Source organism: Delphinus delphis, chromosome 11 (assembly GCF_949987515.2).
Source record: "Delphinus delphis chromosome 11, mDelDel1.2, whole genome shotgun sequence".
In the NCBI taxonomy this organism is placed as follows: domain Eukaryota; kingdom Metazoa; phylum Chordata; class Mammalia; order Artiodactyla; family Delphinidae; genus Delphinus; species Delphinus delphis.
Window position 1 is genome coordinate 64,142,820 of NC_082693.1, and position 18,466 is coordinate 64,161,285.

General features: G+C 35.0%; 1 protein-coding gene across 1 annotated transcript in view; it reads left to right on the plus strand.

The window, feature by feature from the left end:
• OTOGL (otogelin like) overlaps positions 1–18,466 on the plus strand; it is a 147,866-nt gene that overhangs the window by 59,709 nt on the left and 69,691 nt on the right. The window contains 4 exon segments of the mRNA XM_060023861.1: positions 2,219–2,326; positions 3,072–3,210; positions 12,522–12,656; positions 17,957–18,106. Of these exon segments, the coding sequence (XP_059879844.1) occupies positions 2,219–2,326; positions 3,072–3,210; positions 12,522–12,656; positions 17,957–18,106 (532 nt within the window).

Below are 18,466 nucleotides of genomic sequence, written 5' to 3' on the forward strand. Positions count from 1 at the left end.
ACTATCTACTTCATAGATGGTTGAGTAGGTGCTCAGTAAATGTTTATTTTATTATTTTATTATTTTATTATTAACTCCACTTCCCAAACCTGCTTAAAGCAGACAGTTCACAGTGATTTACAGCTCTCTTCTTCCTTCTTCCAGTTTTGATTAGTTATGAAAGACTCATCAGTCATCAGTGTAACCATTTAAAACCACTCATTTGGCTGGTTATTTAAGAATTGTGCTTACAACATTTAATGGAGTATAATCTGTAAAAATACTGAATCACTATGCTGTACACCAGAAGCTAATATAATATTATAAATTAACTATACTTCAATTAAAAAATTAAACATATGAATAATATTTTAAAAAATAAAATAAATGAGAATTGAAAAAAAAAGAATTGTGGTTCATTTCCGTGAGGCATCCCTTATCTAAACAATTCAGCAGCCAATGTTAATGAAGCACCTAATATCTGGGACATTGTGTTAAGACACAGGGATGATGGTGCGAAAATAAATATATATAAGATAACAGTAGAATCTACCTTATGGAATTGTCACTAGGATTAGATGAGTTAATGATGTATTTAAAGTGGGTGGAACAGTGGCTGGGCCATAGTTAACACTCAAAAATACTAGTTTTTGTTATTGTTCTTATTTTCTCTGTAAGACGTTTAATGAATTACTTGCAGTTCATTGTGGTAAATCCTCCAATAAAGGTTTGTACAGATTGCTATATATAGGGAGTGTGGTACATAAAAGATTGCACTGAAAAGATTGCACTAAATTGAGTCTTGAGTGATGAGAAAAAAATCTTTTAGTTTTCTAGGCAGAAGAGAGATGCAATGCTCAGGGAAAGTGGCTAGAAGTTTGGAAAGGTTGAGGGGAGAAATTATGGACTCTAGGGCACTGTTGTCTGAAAGAAAGAAATCTGAATGAGTTGATGCATCATTTATATAAATTGTTTCATTTCTTCACCTTTACTCAACAATTGAGTGTCTGCTATGTGCTAGGCATTGAAACACAACCATTAACAAGATATTCATGGTCTTCTGGAATGAAACTTAAAGTCAAATGGATAACATATACATTAGATAAACTATGAGCGAGGAAGCAGAGCACTAAAGGAACATATGTGATTATTTCTATTTTAGAGAAGAGGCAAGAAGTCAGGAATCCTGACTTCTATGTTAATTTTGACAACATGGAATCCTCACATTTTAAAGCAAGTTCAGAAAAGAACTATGTATTTTATCTATTTTTACTGGCTAGATTTGAATGTTGCTATTACTATTTTATTATCCATTATTTATTATTTTAATTTCTTTTATTATATTATAGTTATACTATTATATATTTAAATTATTGTATGTATTATTTATTAGCATTTTATTATTTATGGAAGCTATTTTTGAGAAAAGATTTTAGGAATATTGAAAAATATATGTACATATTTATATTAAGGGTATTGAAATATTTATTATATATAATATGTATTTATTTTATCTTCATATCAAAATATTTTGATAATACACCCAAATTGATTTTTCCTTGAGATTATGAATAATGATTTTGTTTTAATTTTTGTATTCAGAGGTATTTTAAGATACTTTCTTATGGGGTAATCTTTCATGAAGGAAATTACACTTTGAAGAAACCAACATTCAAAACCTGATATGTTAATAATAAAATGTGAAACACTCGATATAATGGTTTCTTATTCAAGACACACCTAAAGTCTCATGGCTTTTAACTTTAAGCACTAACAAAAGAAGCTTTTGATTACTCTCTCTATCCTGTAATAGAAAATGTTATCCAGTTCATACTTCACTATTTTATAAAAAAATTCTTAGACTCACAGACTCTTCTATCAAGTAGCAAATATTAAAGAAAGGGAGACTTACCTCCTCTTTAATTGTTTTTTCAGAATATCTCACTTTACCCGGAAATTTAGGCTTCTGTCTCCCTTTTATTGTACTAAGTGATAACAGAAAGTTTAAAATTTTGCATCCAGTCATTTGCCTGGCATTTATTTATTTCTGTGATGTGAAAGGTACTTTGTGTAAAATAGGGGAGAAAGACTGGATTCGATCCCTCCATAGGTCAGATAGAACATTCTTACGACAGCTATAACAAATATAGATGGTTTTGAATATGACAAGATTGCTGATTTTTTAAAAAACTGAAATTAGTAGTTTATATTAAATAGCATTTACTTCTTCACTTGAAAGAATGGCAGAGCACAAAGGAAAGTGTTATGTTCCTGAAAGCTGTCCGTGTATCTGGAAAGATTGGGAGTACCTCTCAGGAGAAGTGATTGCTACACCATGTTATACCTGGTAATGAGATCTGTTTATTTCACAATTTTCCTAAGAAATTGTATTAGTTTCAGTCATCTTGTATTTACTTAATGTGACTGATTTCAGCAAAAAAGCAAACCAAGTCTGAGTAAATAAGATTTTAAAGGCTTTCAGGAGTTGGTTGGGAGCTACTACCTTCAGGGAGATCATTATTTTTACTCCTATTTGTTCAACCCAGGAGAAAAAAATGAACTATGACAATTTGAAAATTTAATAGGAAAAACATATCTCAAGTTTATAAGAAAGTGGTAAGTGTTGCAAAGAGAAGGTCACATTTGATGGAAAGTTTTCTGTTTGGAAATAAACCATAAAATAAAATTGAAATACAGTTTCCTTGAAATGTGGATAAAAATTCTAAGTTCATGAAAAGTCCTGTCTAAGGTATTTAAATGGACTCCAGTAGATGAGATGGCATTGTGGTCTTTTAGCCACCAGCAGGCGTATGTTTAATTTTTCATTCCATCACCTGTTTTCTGTGTGACCCAGGCACAATTTCCAGGATTGGCTGTGATGTCTGATAATTTATTTAGACAAAGTGATAAATATATGCCTTATCTATCATTGTAATAAAATGTTATCAGAACGAATTGGCCATATTTATAAGGGCTATTGGCTCAGTGAATGCTTTTGAATACAAACCTTCCAATATTTATGCTGCTTGAAAAATACTAATTAGAGCCAGGTTTCTTAGAAAGGTAACAGTGTTTGTATTATTTTCTAATAGTGTTTGTCGACGAGGAATGTTCAACTGCACATATTATCCATGCCCAGCAGTGTGCACAATATATGGGGACCGTCATTATCATTCTTTTGATGGACTGGAATATGATTATATCAGTGATTGCCAGGTATTTTTGATAAAGGTATGTCACAATTACTTCCTTTTACTTACAATTATGTAAATACAATGTAGAAAACAAGTATGGTGGACCATGGCATATCAAATCCATGTATCATTAGTAAAACCTATAAAAGTTATAGCAATTTAAAATTAATTTCCTTGACTCACTGTAAAGTTTTATTATGTATAAGTAATGGGCTAATTCGTAAACTTTCTGTGCCTCTGTTTTCTCATTTGTAAAATGAGGATAATAATTGTACCTATTTCCTGGGGTAGTTCTTAGGATTGAATGAAATAAATATATGTAAAACTCTCAGAGAGTGCTTGCTATTTAGTAACTGCTTAATAAATGTCAGCCATTTTTATTTTTATTGGTTTAGTTTGGTGAATACAAATATCAGACATTAAATCATGTTTTGGACCACGTATTGTTTATAGTTGTAGCAATCAAAATGACATGGTTCTCAATTCTAGACATGCTATTTTGATGGTATGCTTTGGTAAACCCAGGGCTCTGTATATCTGATAAAATCCTTAAAATTTCTCATATCTTTAATGCATTCGGATTTTCTGTAACCCTAAATTTTATTTAGATATCATTGATCCCAGAATTAAATTTCTAAATGAAAAATGTAAGCTTTAGGAAGATTGCACAAAAATAAGCAAAATAACATCTTTTTCTCCAGCAAGGTAACATGTGATTATCTTGAATTTGTGTTTTTTTCTGGGTAAGGCTTTTATGTTTTTAGAGCTTCATGTATGATCCTGTTCTTTAAGCATATGTCAAGAAAGTAGACATATTCCCATTTTGTATTAGTTATATTAAATAAAAAACAAACAGTAAAATCTATAGCCTCAATGGAAACCACTGAGTTTCCCTTTCAGTGCTATTTTTAGCCTTCTTTATGAACAATTTTAAGTTTCTTAAAGAATAAATCCCTGGGAATGGATTTGGCAGTGAGATAATTATAGAAGATGACAAGTTGCCTATAGGGGTTGCCTATAGTGTGTGTGTGTGTGTGTGTGTGTGTGTGTGTGTTGCTTATAGTGTGTGTGTGTGTGTGTGTGTGTGTGTGTGTGTGTGTGTGTGTGGTTTTGATACTATTTGGGGCATAGGAAAAGCACAGTGATACATATACATTCTATGAGTATTTGTCCTCTTAGAACAAGGCTTATTTAGCAAACAATTTTACATGAGAATTTTCTTGTCCCCTGAAGTTTAGGTTGTAAATTGAGAAGCTTGGAAAAGTAAATAACAATTTAGAGATTTGAATACATAAACAGATACTTTTTTTCTCAAAATGCATCAGACTGATTTTATACCAAATCCTTACTTCTCTTGATATTTAGGTGTCTCTGACATTCCTTAAGATCCCTCTTCCTTTGACTTTCTAGATATTATGCTGTTGGAGCCCTTCAGTGTCTCTTCTGGTTTCTCCATTGTCTCTTTGTTGCCTTTTCTTTTAGCATAAGTCCCAGACCATAGATGACTGAGTTGGCTCCTTCAGGGCAAGGACCAAACCTTAGTCACCATTGTTTTACCAGTGTAGAGCATTGTGCTGGGAACATAGTTGTCCACTGAATATTGACTGAACTGGATGTCTGTTCTTGGCTCTCTGCCCTTTTCTCCTAATGCTTGGTATGATCATCCCTCTCTACCATCTCAACCTCATCTACAAGCTGATGAGTTCCAAATTGACATGGACAGCTCTGACCTTCAACTTCTAGGCTCTTCTGACTCAAGTTCATCCCTATAATAATACACTTTTTTCATTCTGTTAATCTTTCTAAGACTCACATTGCTATCATGTCATTGCTTTCTAAGAACTATGGTTGACTCCCAATTACCAGCTTCCATAAAATCAAACTTCCCTTGAGAGCCTTTGATAATCTTTCAAGGGTCTCAGTTAGCTCCACCCCTCCTTTATGTCTTTTCTCAGGGTACTTTCCTGTACCTGATTGCCTCTACTCCCTCAAAATAACTTTTCTAGTTCACATTTATCTGTTCTGTTCTTCCACATCCTGTTGTATTTAATAGTCATCATGTCAAAAGTAAGCAGCCCATTATATTCTGATTATTTTATGTGTGCTCAATTAGATTGTGTATCATTTTATATCAGAGCTCTGCGTTATACTGCTTTTGGGTTCCTCATAAGGGCTAACACAATTATGGTTGTACTATAAGAGCTGAAAAATTACTTGCTCAGTTTTTTAACCATTTTTTTAGAGGGTAGAAATCACAAGTTTACACTTAATTAGTAATCTTCGTTATAAACTCATATACATGCCTTTAACATGAAGTATGTAGAACAGTGCTTCTTAAACTTTAGTATGTATGCACATCACCTGGAAATCTTGTTGCAATATAGATTCGGATTTTATGTGTTTGGAGCAGTATCTTGGATTCCGCAAGTTTTAATAAACTACCCTGATGTTTCATGTCCATAGTCCACTCTTTGAATAGCAAGGATGTAAAGCATTTTCTTCTTTAAAAAATGAATTTTAACTATTTTTGAAATTCTCTTCTTCTGAATAGTAAACTTTGTCACATCTAGAAAAAACAAAGTGTCATTGACAATATTGTATCAAACATGACATGTTCCCATTGGATATGTCATTGAGTTTAATTAATGATGCTTTTTATGCTTTCATTTTAAGTAGCAAAACAAAAATTCTGCCAAACTTTGTTTTCATTTTGTGTAGGGAAAAAATTATTTACAAGTATTTACTAAAAACATTTTAAACCTTGTTCATGTATCACCATCTTTGCAAACATTTTCCAATGTGTGACAATGGTCTTTGCTCATGCATTATCATTTCATTCATTTAATAAACAATTTTTAGGGCCTATTAAATGTAAACTGTGTTAACAAAAACACGCCTTCTCTATTTATTAAGATAGAATTTTGCAAGAAAATTCTGAAGTTTTGAAACAAGGATCAGGACCTACATTTCTGTTTTCCTCCCCCCAGTCATTTTGAAAAATGGTGGGCATTTGGTGAACTCTTAACAACTGCTTATTTGATCTACCTGGCTTTTCCTTAACTCCTCATTTGTCTTTGCAGTAGAGAAATCATAGTATTTACCACTGAATTTTCAAACAATTATTGTTTTTTTTTAATTGAAGCATAGTTAATTTACAATGTTGTGTTAGCTTCAAGTGTACAGAAAAGTGATTGTGCAGAAAGTAGAATATTTGTCTCAACTCTGATTCCTGACAAAATGAAAGTATCTTCTTCTGTTTGATCCTGAATGATGGTAGCAGGCTTTTTTTATTGGTGCTGCAATATAACAGTGCCATTTTATTTAGCAGGCAAGAGCCATTAAGGTTTGGCGTTTAGATTTTATAAACCTGATTTCCTATCATCACTTTAATTTTCTACTATATCCTTCTGTAAAAATGCATACATAATGTTCAGTCTCAGATTTTAATGAGACGTGCAAACCTGTATATGAGAAGACATGTTATAGGAAATGTTATTCCAACATTTGAGTACCTAATTAAATATCTGGGTTAAGATTTGTCATTAGGGTTCATGTGGTAAAAATAAGATATAAAGAATATTAAAAGTCTAAAGCTTCAAGTTTTAGAATTGTATATGCCTTTTTTTAACACCTTTATTGGAGTATAATTGCTTTACAATGGTGTGTTAGTTTCTGCTGTATAACAAAGTGAATCAGCTATACATATACATATATCCCCATATCTCCTCCCTCTTTCATCTCCCTCCCACCCTCCCTATCCCACCCCGCTAGGTGGTCACGAAGCACTGAGCTGATCTCCCTGTGCTATGCAGCTGCTTCCCACTAGCTGTCTATTTTACATTTGGTAGTGTATATAAGTCCATGCCACTCTCTCACTTTGTCCCAGCTTACCCTTCCCCCTCCCCGTGTCCTCAAGTCCATTCTCTATGTCTGCATCTTTATTCCTGTCCTGCCCCTAGGTTCTTCAGAACCATATTTTTTTTTTTTTAGATTCCATATATATGTGTTAGCATACGGTATTTGTTTTTCTCTTTCTGACTTACTTCACTCTGTGTGACAGACTCTAGGTCCATCCACCTCACTACAGATAACTCAATTTCATTTCTTTTTTATGGCTGAGTAATATTCCATTGTATATATATGTGCCACATCTTCTTTATCCATTCATCTGTTGATGGACACTTAGTTTGCTTCCATGTCCTTGCTATTGTAAATAGAGCTGCAATGAACGTTGTGGTACATGACTCTTTTTGAATTATGGTTTTCTCAGGGTATATGCCCAGTAGTGGGATTGCTGGGTTGTATGGTAGTTCTATTTTTAGTTTTTTAAGGAAACTCCATACTGTTCTCTATAGTGGCTGTATCAATTTACATTCCCACCAACAGTGCAAGAGGGTTCCCTTTTCTCCACACCCTCTCCAGCATGACCAACATATACTTGATAAGCCAAGAAATATTTTATTCGACCATGGAGTAATTATTTCATACCAAAGACAAATTAGTGATTAACCAATGAAACCTAATAGTCATGGTTTTGAAATATTATCATTCCAGATAGTAAATTTCTCAACACTTGGAGATTTTCTGCTGCAATTTTAATTAATTAATTTATTTTTTAAGAATCAGCATTTCCTTTGAGAAGGATAGAATGGCTGCCAGCACCATTCATTTACTTGCTGCTTTTTCATAGACAAGAATCACTTCTGTGAATATCATATTTAATTCCTTCTTCCTTGTCAAGCAGCTCTCTTTCCTCCCTGTCTTGATTACAAATTCCAGACTTTGTCATTTGTAACGCATTTTTATCTGGTAAAACTTATTTATTTTTTTGGGCCCAAATGTAATCAAGATTACATTTGATCTAGTAATCAAATTCATAAAAATTTCCCTTTTATTTGCCAATGGGACTTTAAAAAATTAATACTTACTCAGCTTTATCTTAAAAGTATAATGTTACTTGACTCTGACATATTGAAGGAATTGTAAAGTTTTTTTTTTTTTCTTTTTAATCTCTGGATTGTGGAGCTTTTTTGTTTTTTAATGTGGACCATTTTTAAAGTCTTCACTGAATTTGTTACAATATCGCTTCTGTTTTATGTTTTTTTTTGTCTACAAGGCATGTGTGGTCTTAGCTCCCTGACTAGGGATCAAACCTGCACCCTCTGCATTGAAAGGCAAAATCTTAACCACTGGACCACCAGGGAAGTCCCTGGGTTGTGGAGTTTTAAATGTAATCTGATTCCAGCGAATACTTACCCTACCTTTGTTGATGGTTATCAAACTTTAAAAATTCGAGCTTCCCTGGTGGCGCATTGGTTGAGAGTCCGCCTGCCGATGCAGGGGACGCGGGTTCGTGCCCCGGTCCGGGAGAATCCCACATGCCGCGGAGCGGCTGGGCCCGTGTGCCATGGCCGCTGGGCCTGTGCGTCCGGAGCCTCTGCTCCACAACGGGAGAGACCCCAGCAGTGAGAGGCATGCGTACCGCAAAAAAAAAAAAAAAAAAAAAAAAGAACTTTAAAAATGCAAGTTCTCTGATATTTTATTCATTTTGGAGGCTGTTTATGCTATACTTTAAATAGCACAAGGAATATAGCACATTATTTTTTAAGTGTGTTGAAGCAAATCTAGGACAAAGTTCATAATTGTATTTCCTGACGTAAGACTTTTTTAAGAGTAAAAAGAGTTGAGAAACCAAACAGCAACTTGACTTGCTATAAGCTCAGAGAAAGAGAGGACACTGGATGTTTTCAGCAAAGTGGGAAATTTAGTATTCCAACTCCTGGATTTCAGAGCCAAAGTCTACTTCCATTATCTATGACAGGCCCCTGTCACTGCTAGGTTTCTTCCTGTAACTTGTTCTAGATTAGGTTTTTCAACATTCTGTTCAGTTGATAGCTCAAATGTTTGGTGCTCTCCTTAAGTCTCTGAAAACCCTTCTAATTTCATCGCTCTCAAATTTTTATACCTTGTATCATATCATCATTTTTCATGTCAATATTTCTTGTGTGATTTCTATGTGTCAGGCCCTATACTGAGAAGTGGAGGTACAGAATGTGCAAACATAGATATCAGTTTAGGGTCCTTTGAAACTTAGGCTGGTGGTGGAGAGTTATTAATCACCAAATCACAAAATTCATATAAAATTGCCACTGTAAAAGTTAATGATGACCTATGCAAAATCCAATTAAACCTTTTAAATTTTTATCTTCCTTTTTTGAAGTGGTTCTTGCTTTGTCTTCTCTGAGGTAATTCTACTGCTTCTGCTGGTCTTTGACCACTCCTCAGTCTCCTCTGGTGGCTTCTTTCTCCAAGAGTTTCTTAGAACACTGGGACTCACAAGTTCCATATTTTCATGCCTGTCTCCTCTATAAAACTCTTAGTTGCTTGTAATCTCATTATATCTTGAAGGATAAACCCTGTATGCATTTATGTATGTACGTAGCTATGTATTTATCCATCCATCCATCCATCTGTCCATCCATCCACAGGAAGTGAAAACAGAGAGGAAAAGAAGTCAAAGGAAATCATTACACCCTATTTAGGCAAATGTAAAGATCTAGATAGAGCCAGATAGAGCTTTCTCTGTCAAATAAGAGTAAAATGCAAATTAACGGCATAGTAATTATACAGTGATGTGGCACTTCAGGAAAAAAAGAAAGAGAGATAGAGAAGAAAGAAGGAAAGAAAGAAGTAACATGTAAAAATTAGATGAAGATTTCACTCTGAATAAAATTTACTCCCCATAAAATAAAAATATTTTCTGCCTTCCAGAAGTTATGAAAGAGATGATGGAATTAACTAATAAGAATTTAAATGTATGTTAAGGGAATAAAAGTAAGTGAAAAAGGAAATGGTAAAATTAAGGAACAAATTAAAGCCCAAGATACATTATAGAGTTGAGATAATAAGCATTTCTTTTAAAAAATGATAAGTATACCATCTTTTGTTTACATTCCATTCCTTTTGGTTCAAATGTGGGAGATAATCTAATTGTCTAGAGTTGTCTTTTTTTTTTTTTTTTTTTTTTTTGCCTGCATTAAAAAGTCCCTTGGCCCATCAAAGAATGTGCTGCTTTGGGGCCAGTCAGCTGTGGAACATAAACCATGGCTGCCTGAGGCTACTGTATCAGCAGGGACTTTCTGTGGGATAGTTACTGTTAAAAGGGGCTGGGACTATGACAGGTCTTAGACTGACATAGCAAGTAAAATAATATACTACCTTGAGAGGTGCTGACATTTTATGTTTTGGAATCACTTGGGAGAATATTCTCTATCAGTGTTTTCAGTACCTGAGCATAAAGGGTTTGAGGAATCTATGTGGCACATTGCTGTTGACCTTTTTCCTCTACCTTTGTGTTACTTACTGTGTTGCTTAGCAACTCTGTAGCATTATCTCCAAACCTAATATTAACTTGAAATGTATATTAGAAACGGAAATTGGAGAAATGTGACTCTTAGGACTTGATAGTTTCAAGTTACTGTCAGCATAACATGATATTACCAGGCAGACGATACAATATAGAATATTTCTTGGCATTTCTGAACATGACATTACCAGGCAGACTATACAATATAGAATATTTCATGGCATTTCTGAATTAATATAAAGACTAAAGCTAACATTGAGGCACTTTAATTAATAGTAATAGAAATGTAATGGCAATAGGAATCCTTTCAGCCAGCTTTCCACATCCCTTAATCTAAATAACTCTTTCCAAGAGGAAGAGGAAAACAAAACCCTGAATTATATATGTATTTCTTCTTTGAAAATTGTTCATAAAGGCAGAAAAGTGTGGCATTATTTTTTGAGTAATACAATGCCGTAATCATCTTGATGACCCTTATTATTCTCCTTTTCAAAGTTTAGGCAATGCTTTGGAAAACAATTGTTTAAGAAGAAGAAAAAGCTCTCAGTTCTTATGAAGTAAGGAAAATTGGGTCACAGAGGAACAAATTAATTACTCTGTTAACAGCATTCATTGAAAACCTATCCTCTAGGCACTGTGTTATAGTGATTACTAATAAGACAGGAAGAATTTGGCCAAACCAAGAATTATATTGAGCTAGTGTTCATATTGTTGGTGGTATAAAAAACTAAGTATGGAGAATTTACATCAAGACCTATATGATTTCCAAACATTTAAGGACTCTTCTCACTTTGAAAATAAACACTGCCCCATATATCTAAAAATGAAAAGGATTCAGGAAATGTATGTGAGCCTTTGAAAATTGGAATTTGAGTTCAAAGAGAATTGTCCCTTTCCTTTTGATGAAATTCCCACCTTCCACTAGGTAGTGGAAGGACTCAGGGCAGTGTGGCTTTAACTTTTGGGGTGAAAAGGACCACTTCAAAAATTTGATGAAAATCATAGACTTTCTTCCTAGAAAAATACAGATACTCAAAAACAGCATTTTACAATGAAATTCCAGAGTCTGTAGAACTATTGAAGCCCATCTATTAAACTGGAATAAAAGTTAAAAACCCTGTTTCCAGAGAGAGAGTTCTCAGTGGATGGAGAGAGGAGTGGCTGAAGGAAGGTGAGGGTGAGGTAACTGGTGAAAAGGTTAGATTGAGAGTGTGTGGGACTAAATAATAGTCTCTGGAACTAAGGATTTCCTATCACCTACAACTGAATTTTCTCCTCAACCGTTACTAAACTCTTCCTAATTGCTCTGCAAGTGGCATTAAAAAAGAGGGTTTTGAACTCTGTCTCTGCCCTTATTTAGCTAAGTGACTTTGGACATTCATTTAATCCTTCTTAACCTCTGTGTCTTGATCTGTAAAATGGAGATAATACATAATTCAAGAATTATCATAAGAATTAAATGAGACAATGCATGTAAAGTTGGAAGGAAGCCCTCAAATGATATGCATCATTTTATTTACTAATACAGTGTCAAAGTTTTATATTTATTGTAATTTTATCTTGTAGGCAAATAATTATTTAGCCAGAAAACTGGCTTAACATAAAACAAAAGATGTTGTCTAAAATGAAAATACTTCTTTTAAAATTCCCCTACATGACATGTCTTGTTGGGTATTTGATAAGAAGAAACTGGTTGATAAATTTGAGCTGTAATAATAAAATGGAAAAAAATCCTTGTTGGAACAGCATTTTAACAGGAGATATTATAGATAAATGTTTAAAGATTGAGCTATCTTGGTATACTTTTATTAAATTCTTCACATTATTAGATCAAAATGATTTTTATTTTAGAGGTAAGTTGTATTTCAATTTCAATACAATTCATTGTAAATCTTGGACTTCTTTAAGATTTGTTAATGAAAAATAAGTAAAAGTTATATATAATATACATTTGTATTAATATAATATTTTTGACATTTCAGAGTACAGATGATTCAGATATATCTGTCATTAGCCAGAACAAGAAATGCTTTGACAACGATATTGTTTGTTCTAAAAGTGTTTTGATTTCAGTTGGGGACACTGACATTTACCTGCATGATACTCCTTACAAACAGGTTAGTGAATTATTTCTTGTAAATCATTTTAACTTGTCCTGAGGATACTGAAAATAAAATAGAAACATTGTGGGGGTACTTTTCTTTATAAGTGGTTACTAGGTTTGAATTTTTTTCTTTGTCATTTTATGTAGCTTCAGTAAATCATACTTGATTTGTCTCTTTTGTTTATACTCCACTTCTCCATTTGCTGATTCTTTCCTTGTCACCTGTTACCTGGAGTACTTCAACATTCTCCAAGCTAGACACCTGGCCTCCTGTCTTAGTTTTTCCCCTCTGATCCATCCTGCCACAGTGCAGCCAGAGTGGTTTTCCTAAAATGGAAATGTAATCTCCTGACACCTTAGTGCTTCAAAACTTTTAAGTGACCTCCCATTGCCCTTACATGGCCTCACCAATCTGGCCATTGCTGCCTCTCCTGCTGTACCTCTCATCGCTTTCTGCTTCAAGACCATGTTCCAGAAGTTGGAGCTTTTATCAGTTCTTCAAATGCTCTATATTCTTTCTCTCACCTCTGGTTCTTCATGAATGTCATTGCTCCTACCTGGATCAGCCTTTCCTTTTAACTTATTCTTATGTGATAAGTCTCATCTTATCTCCTTCAAAGAGTTCCTCCTCTTGCCCTCAAGCTCCCTGTCAGGACATGCATCACACTTTAGTGAAATTACTTGTGTGGTGGCAGTGGTTCCCAACCTTTTTGGCACCAGGCACTGGTTTTGGCACCAGGGACTGGACAATTTTTCCACGGACCGGGGGGTTGGGGGATGGTTTAGGGATGATTCAAGTGCATTACATTTATTGTGCACTTTATTTCTATTACTATTACATTGTAATATATAATGAAATAATTATACAACTCACCATAATACAGAATCACTGGGAGTCCTGAGCTTGTTTTCACTTGCCACTCACTGATAGGATTTTGATATGAGTCTGCAAGCAATTGATTTACTATGGTCTCCGCACAGTCAAACCTCTCTGCTAATGATAATCTGTATTTGCAGCCACTCCCCAGCGCTAGCATCACTGCCTCAGCTCCACCTCAGATCATCAGACATTAGATTCTCATAAGGAGCGGGCAACCTAGATCTCTCACATGCACAGTTCATAGTAGGGCTCACGCTTCTATGAGAATCTAATGCTGCCGCTGATCTGACAGGAGGCGGAGCTCAGGTGATAATGCAAGTGATGGAGAGCGGCTGTAAATACAGATGAAGCTTCTCTCTCTCGCCCACTGCTCACCTCCTGCTGTGTGGCCTGGTTCCTAAGAGGCCACAGACCGGTACCAGTCCAAAGCCCGGGGGTTGGGGGCCCCTGTGTGGTGGTCTGTGTCTTTTCTATTTGTCTGTGAGTTCTGTGAGAATTGAGACCGCTGTCTTATTTGTTCATTCTTGTAAACTTGGAGCCTGTGCAGTTTGAAAGAATGAATAAAATTCATTCATTCAATCATTTATTCATAATATCTACTTTGTACGAAGTTATGTATTAATTATTGGGACTACAACAGTGAAAAGACACTCACTGTGCTTGCTTTTAAGGAACTTATACTGAGGTGAGGGACACGTTTCAAGTAAATGAGGCTGTGCAGTGTGGTGTGCTATGGTAGGAGTGTGTTTAGGAAATCAGGAGAATCCCTAAGAAGAAGACCTAAACCAACCTGGGATGTTCAGGGTAGTTGTGAAGAGCATAGACGGGTGTCAGTTAGTACTCACTTAGAACCTCTGTTCTGTCACCTGCTAACTGTGTCACTTTGGGCAACTTTATTTAACCCCTCCAAGCTGCAGCTTTCCCATTTGTAAATTTGGGATGATTATGGAATCTACTTCCTAAATTCACATGAGGATTAAATGAAAGAATGAATTTTGGGAAATGGCTCTCCTTCTCTCCTTCACCCTCCTTATTTTTGAAGGCTCAGAAGACATGCTTTGGGGGAAATGATTTGAACTGAGTCTTAAGGGATGAGTAGGTATTAGGCAGGTGAAGAGAGAGAGTAGAAAGGCAATCAGTACAGAGGAACAGTCATGTTGAAAGGAGCAGAGTTCAAAGATAAAATGGCACGTTTGGAGACTGCAAGCAATTTAGTTTGGTTGATGTGGATGGGGATAGTGGAGGAAGGGTGAGGCAAAGAGATTCAGGGAGGAGCGTCCAGATTGACTTTCATGCAGGAAGCCTGGGGACAAGGGCAGTAGACAAGGAGGCTGTGTAATATAATATTTGAACTTACTCTACAAGGAAGAAATTTTGGAATTAAGTGACATGATGTGACATATGGACTTTATAAAGTGGCCTATTTTTGAGTTTTTAGACTAGCGTTTCTCAGTTTGGTTTGCAAAACTTCTGCATTAGAATCATCTAGAATATTTATTATAAGAGCTGGTTCCTGGATTCCACCTCAGGAATTAGAATGGCTGAAGTTGATGACAATCAATATTTCAATGGTTTCCCCAAATTCTGCACACTAAAGTTTGAGAATCGGTGCCCTAGACCTTAGCTCATGTCTCAGTAAGAAATGTTGAGACCAACCAGGCAGCAATCAAGATTTGAGCAAAACAGAGTTTGTACAAGTCGTGCTAACATCTTTTTGAAGTAATTACTGCAGTTTGGTGTAGCCATCAGCTGGATATTCATTTATAGCTGAAGGTGCTCTCTAAGAGAAAGGATGTGTTAAAAAAGGAAAAACTGAAAATAGTAAATGCTTTTATAAAGACTGTTTGACACATTTTTGAAGTGATAATTGCAGTTCTGTGTAATGTTCATCTTCCAATTTTCACCTGAATGCAGGTGCTGATGAATCTCCTTCATATATGTTGTGAAGTATAAAGTAAGATGAAGAAAAATCATGAAGATAGTTTGACCCTAACAAATCTCTGGCTAATATTTTTTCTTGAGCATCAAAATTGAAAATAAGTACCATTTGTTTTATGGCAGATGGATTGCTCATTCAGGGGAAGGAAAAAAACCTGTTATTTTTTTTCAATAAATGTACCACTCTAATTTTATCAAATATGTAGCATATAAACATTTTATGAGTTGAAGCTGTATTTTAAAAGTTTTAATTCTCTGCTTTTTATAACTTACTTTTCTAACATCACTGGAGTTTATTTAAAGTGCAATAATTCTCCCCTGAAGTGGAGGTCCAATTCATAATACCTCAACCTTATAAGGAGAAACATCTTTACTTCCTAATCTGAAAAGTAAGGAGTACACCATCTCCTTTTGACCATTGTCCTCTTGTAGCAAACTGCCTTGTCTAATAAAAATGAAGGATTTAGCTCTACAGGCAAATAGAGAGGATGTGCTTTTACATCAGGGTAACTAATACAAAACCAACCTGAAGGAAGTCCAATAATCTTATCCAAAAATTTATTTTATGTTCCAGTGATATGTCAACCAGTCTGAGGGAAGTTTAATAGGAAAATACATGAAGAAGGTATTTCATGGATTGAAAAGGAGCTATAAGCTACAAACATTTCACTTACTTACTTTGATTATTGCTGTTCAGGCTGGAAGCTGAGAACTAAGAACAGGCCAGTGCAGGAAGGCGTTAAAAATATATGTTATCCTTGATCTAGAAGCTGCAGATACTGCCATGAACTTGACAAAGTGCATCCTTCTGGGAGCTAACGTTCATGTAGGGGGGAAGACAGATAATAATGCCAAAGACAAATCAGATAATAGAAAGGTCCTGAAAAGTGTAATCCAAACGGTAAAAATAGGTTCTATGGCAGAGGGTGATATGGGGGCCTGGCAGGCTACACATATAATGGACCTAGTGAAAAATGAAAATGTAGAGCCCTTGATCAAACAGGGAACATTTTTTTCCTTTGTTTTTTAGTCTTTCTTTACCTGCCATGGTGTTTTTTCTTTATCATTTAATGCCTTGCTCACTTCGACACAGGGTACTTCCAGGTTGAGTGCAGACCCTCACAGGTACTGAGGGCATTGCCCTATAACTCCAACTTGGCGCTTGGAAGTAGAAGGAAATGAGGTTAGGTAGAGTCCATTAACAATTCATACTGTCCTATACAATATACCGAGCGCTTATAAGTATGACCTTGATCTAGGAGACTGAAAACTCCTTATGGATGTGACTGAGTTTATTTAATTTGCCCTATGAAATATTTATAAAACGGTACACTATAGTACAGTGTTTCCAAGCTATGCTTTTGTTCTTACTTGGGGGAGAAAAAGAACCAAAGGAATTCATATCTCCTTCACAATTTTTATTTTGCTTCTGGTTAAATTTGTTTTATTTACTTTGATTTAACCATGTATTTTTAAAGTTTTTATGTGACTTAATTTCAATGTCAGATTCAGCATAATCTTTTATAGGGTATAGCCCTTGCCCATAAAGAACATTGCATATTCTCACTTTAGGTTAAAGGTACTCTAAATTTTCCCAGTGGGTTCCGTCTCTAGTTTCTCCCTATTATCCTTTCTAGCACACACATTATTTTAATATACAAACATGGTCTGTCATTTTACTATTCAAAAGCCTTTATCGAGGACATTTTGCACATGGAATAACAGCCATTGATTGTGATGGGTAACTTGATGGCAAAGGGTCTCAGACTATGCTTGTCATGGAATCCATGCTGTAGCTCTCTGGTGCTCTCCTTAGTACTGAACAATCTTAAACTTCCTGCCCCTGAGCCTTTGTTCAAACTGATTCCCTTCTCTTGGGATGATTTCTTCCTCATTCTCTTCTCCAGCCCTTTATATCTTCCTATCATGGCTTCTTACATATCAGTATATATGTTCCACCTCTTGCAAAGAGCCTTCCTAAGTTCCTTTTATGGAAATTCATCTCCCTGTCCTCCTTAACACCTCTTTCTCTCTATAGACACACACACACACACACACACACACACACACACACACTTTGTGCTTTTGTTTTTCAATTATTCAGGTAAAGTCATACATTTTTAGTACTCAATCATATTTATTCACAATCAATATAAAATTTCTGGGTCAGCAGGTATATCCCCCTAATGTACTCTATGTCCACGCCTTGTTTGTGCTCTTCTCTATAACTGAAATACCTTTTTCCCTTTGCTCATTTATCCATGTTGAGCCTATCCACCAGTGTGTATCTTGTTACCAATTTTATGATTTTCCTATTTTAGGCACTTGTTCTGTCTTTCACTACAAAATTCAGGAAAGACAGGGCTAAGCAGAAACACTAGTACGTAGATAATTATTGATGGATATAATTAATGTTTACATTTTGGTGAGAAAACAAGAAATTCATTTTTTTCTTTATTATGCTTTTTCTTTTCTTTTTTTTTTTTTTTTTTAAGAAACGATCAGGTTTTTTTCTGGAAAGTAAGCCAACATACCAGCTTTGGAAGGCAGGGTACTACATAGTAGTATACTTTCCAGAGAAAGACATCACTATTCTTTGGGATAAAAAGACAACCATCCATATCAAAGTTGGACCACAGTGGAGGGTAAGTCAGCCTATTTGGTAGGTCAATCCAAATGAGATGCAAAAAATGAAATTACATTTACCTTTTGATGTTTTACAGAAATCAAATGATTGATGTTTTCCTTTAAGAAATAAGTTATATTTTCAGAATTACTAACTCAGACCCCAGAGAAGAACAACTTTACCAAGTGCTGTATACAGTTCTTTTTTACTTCAACCTTACAGTATCCAGTTTTTCAAAGTTACTTAGGTCAGGTTCTTTTTTTCCCATTCCCTGCAGCATGGTTATTTGATATGTTTGTAGTAGAGTTAGATTCATTTATTACAGTTTGCATTCCATCTTTTCCTCCATATTCTGGATATTTTTTTTAAGTTTACATAC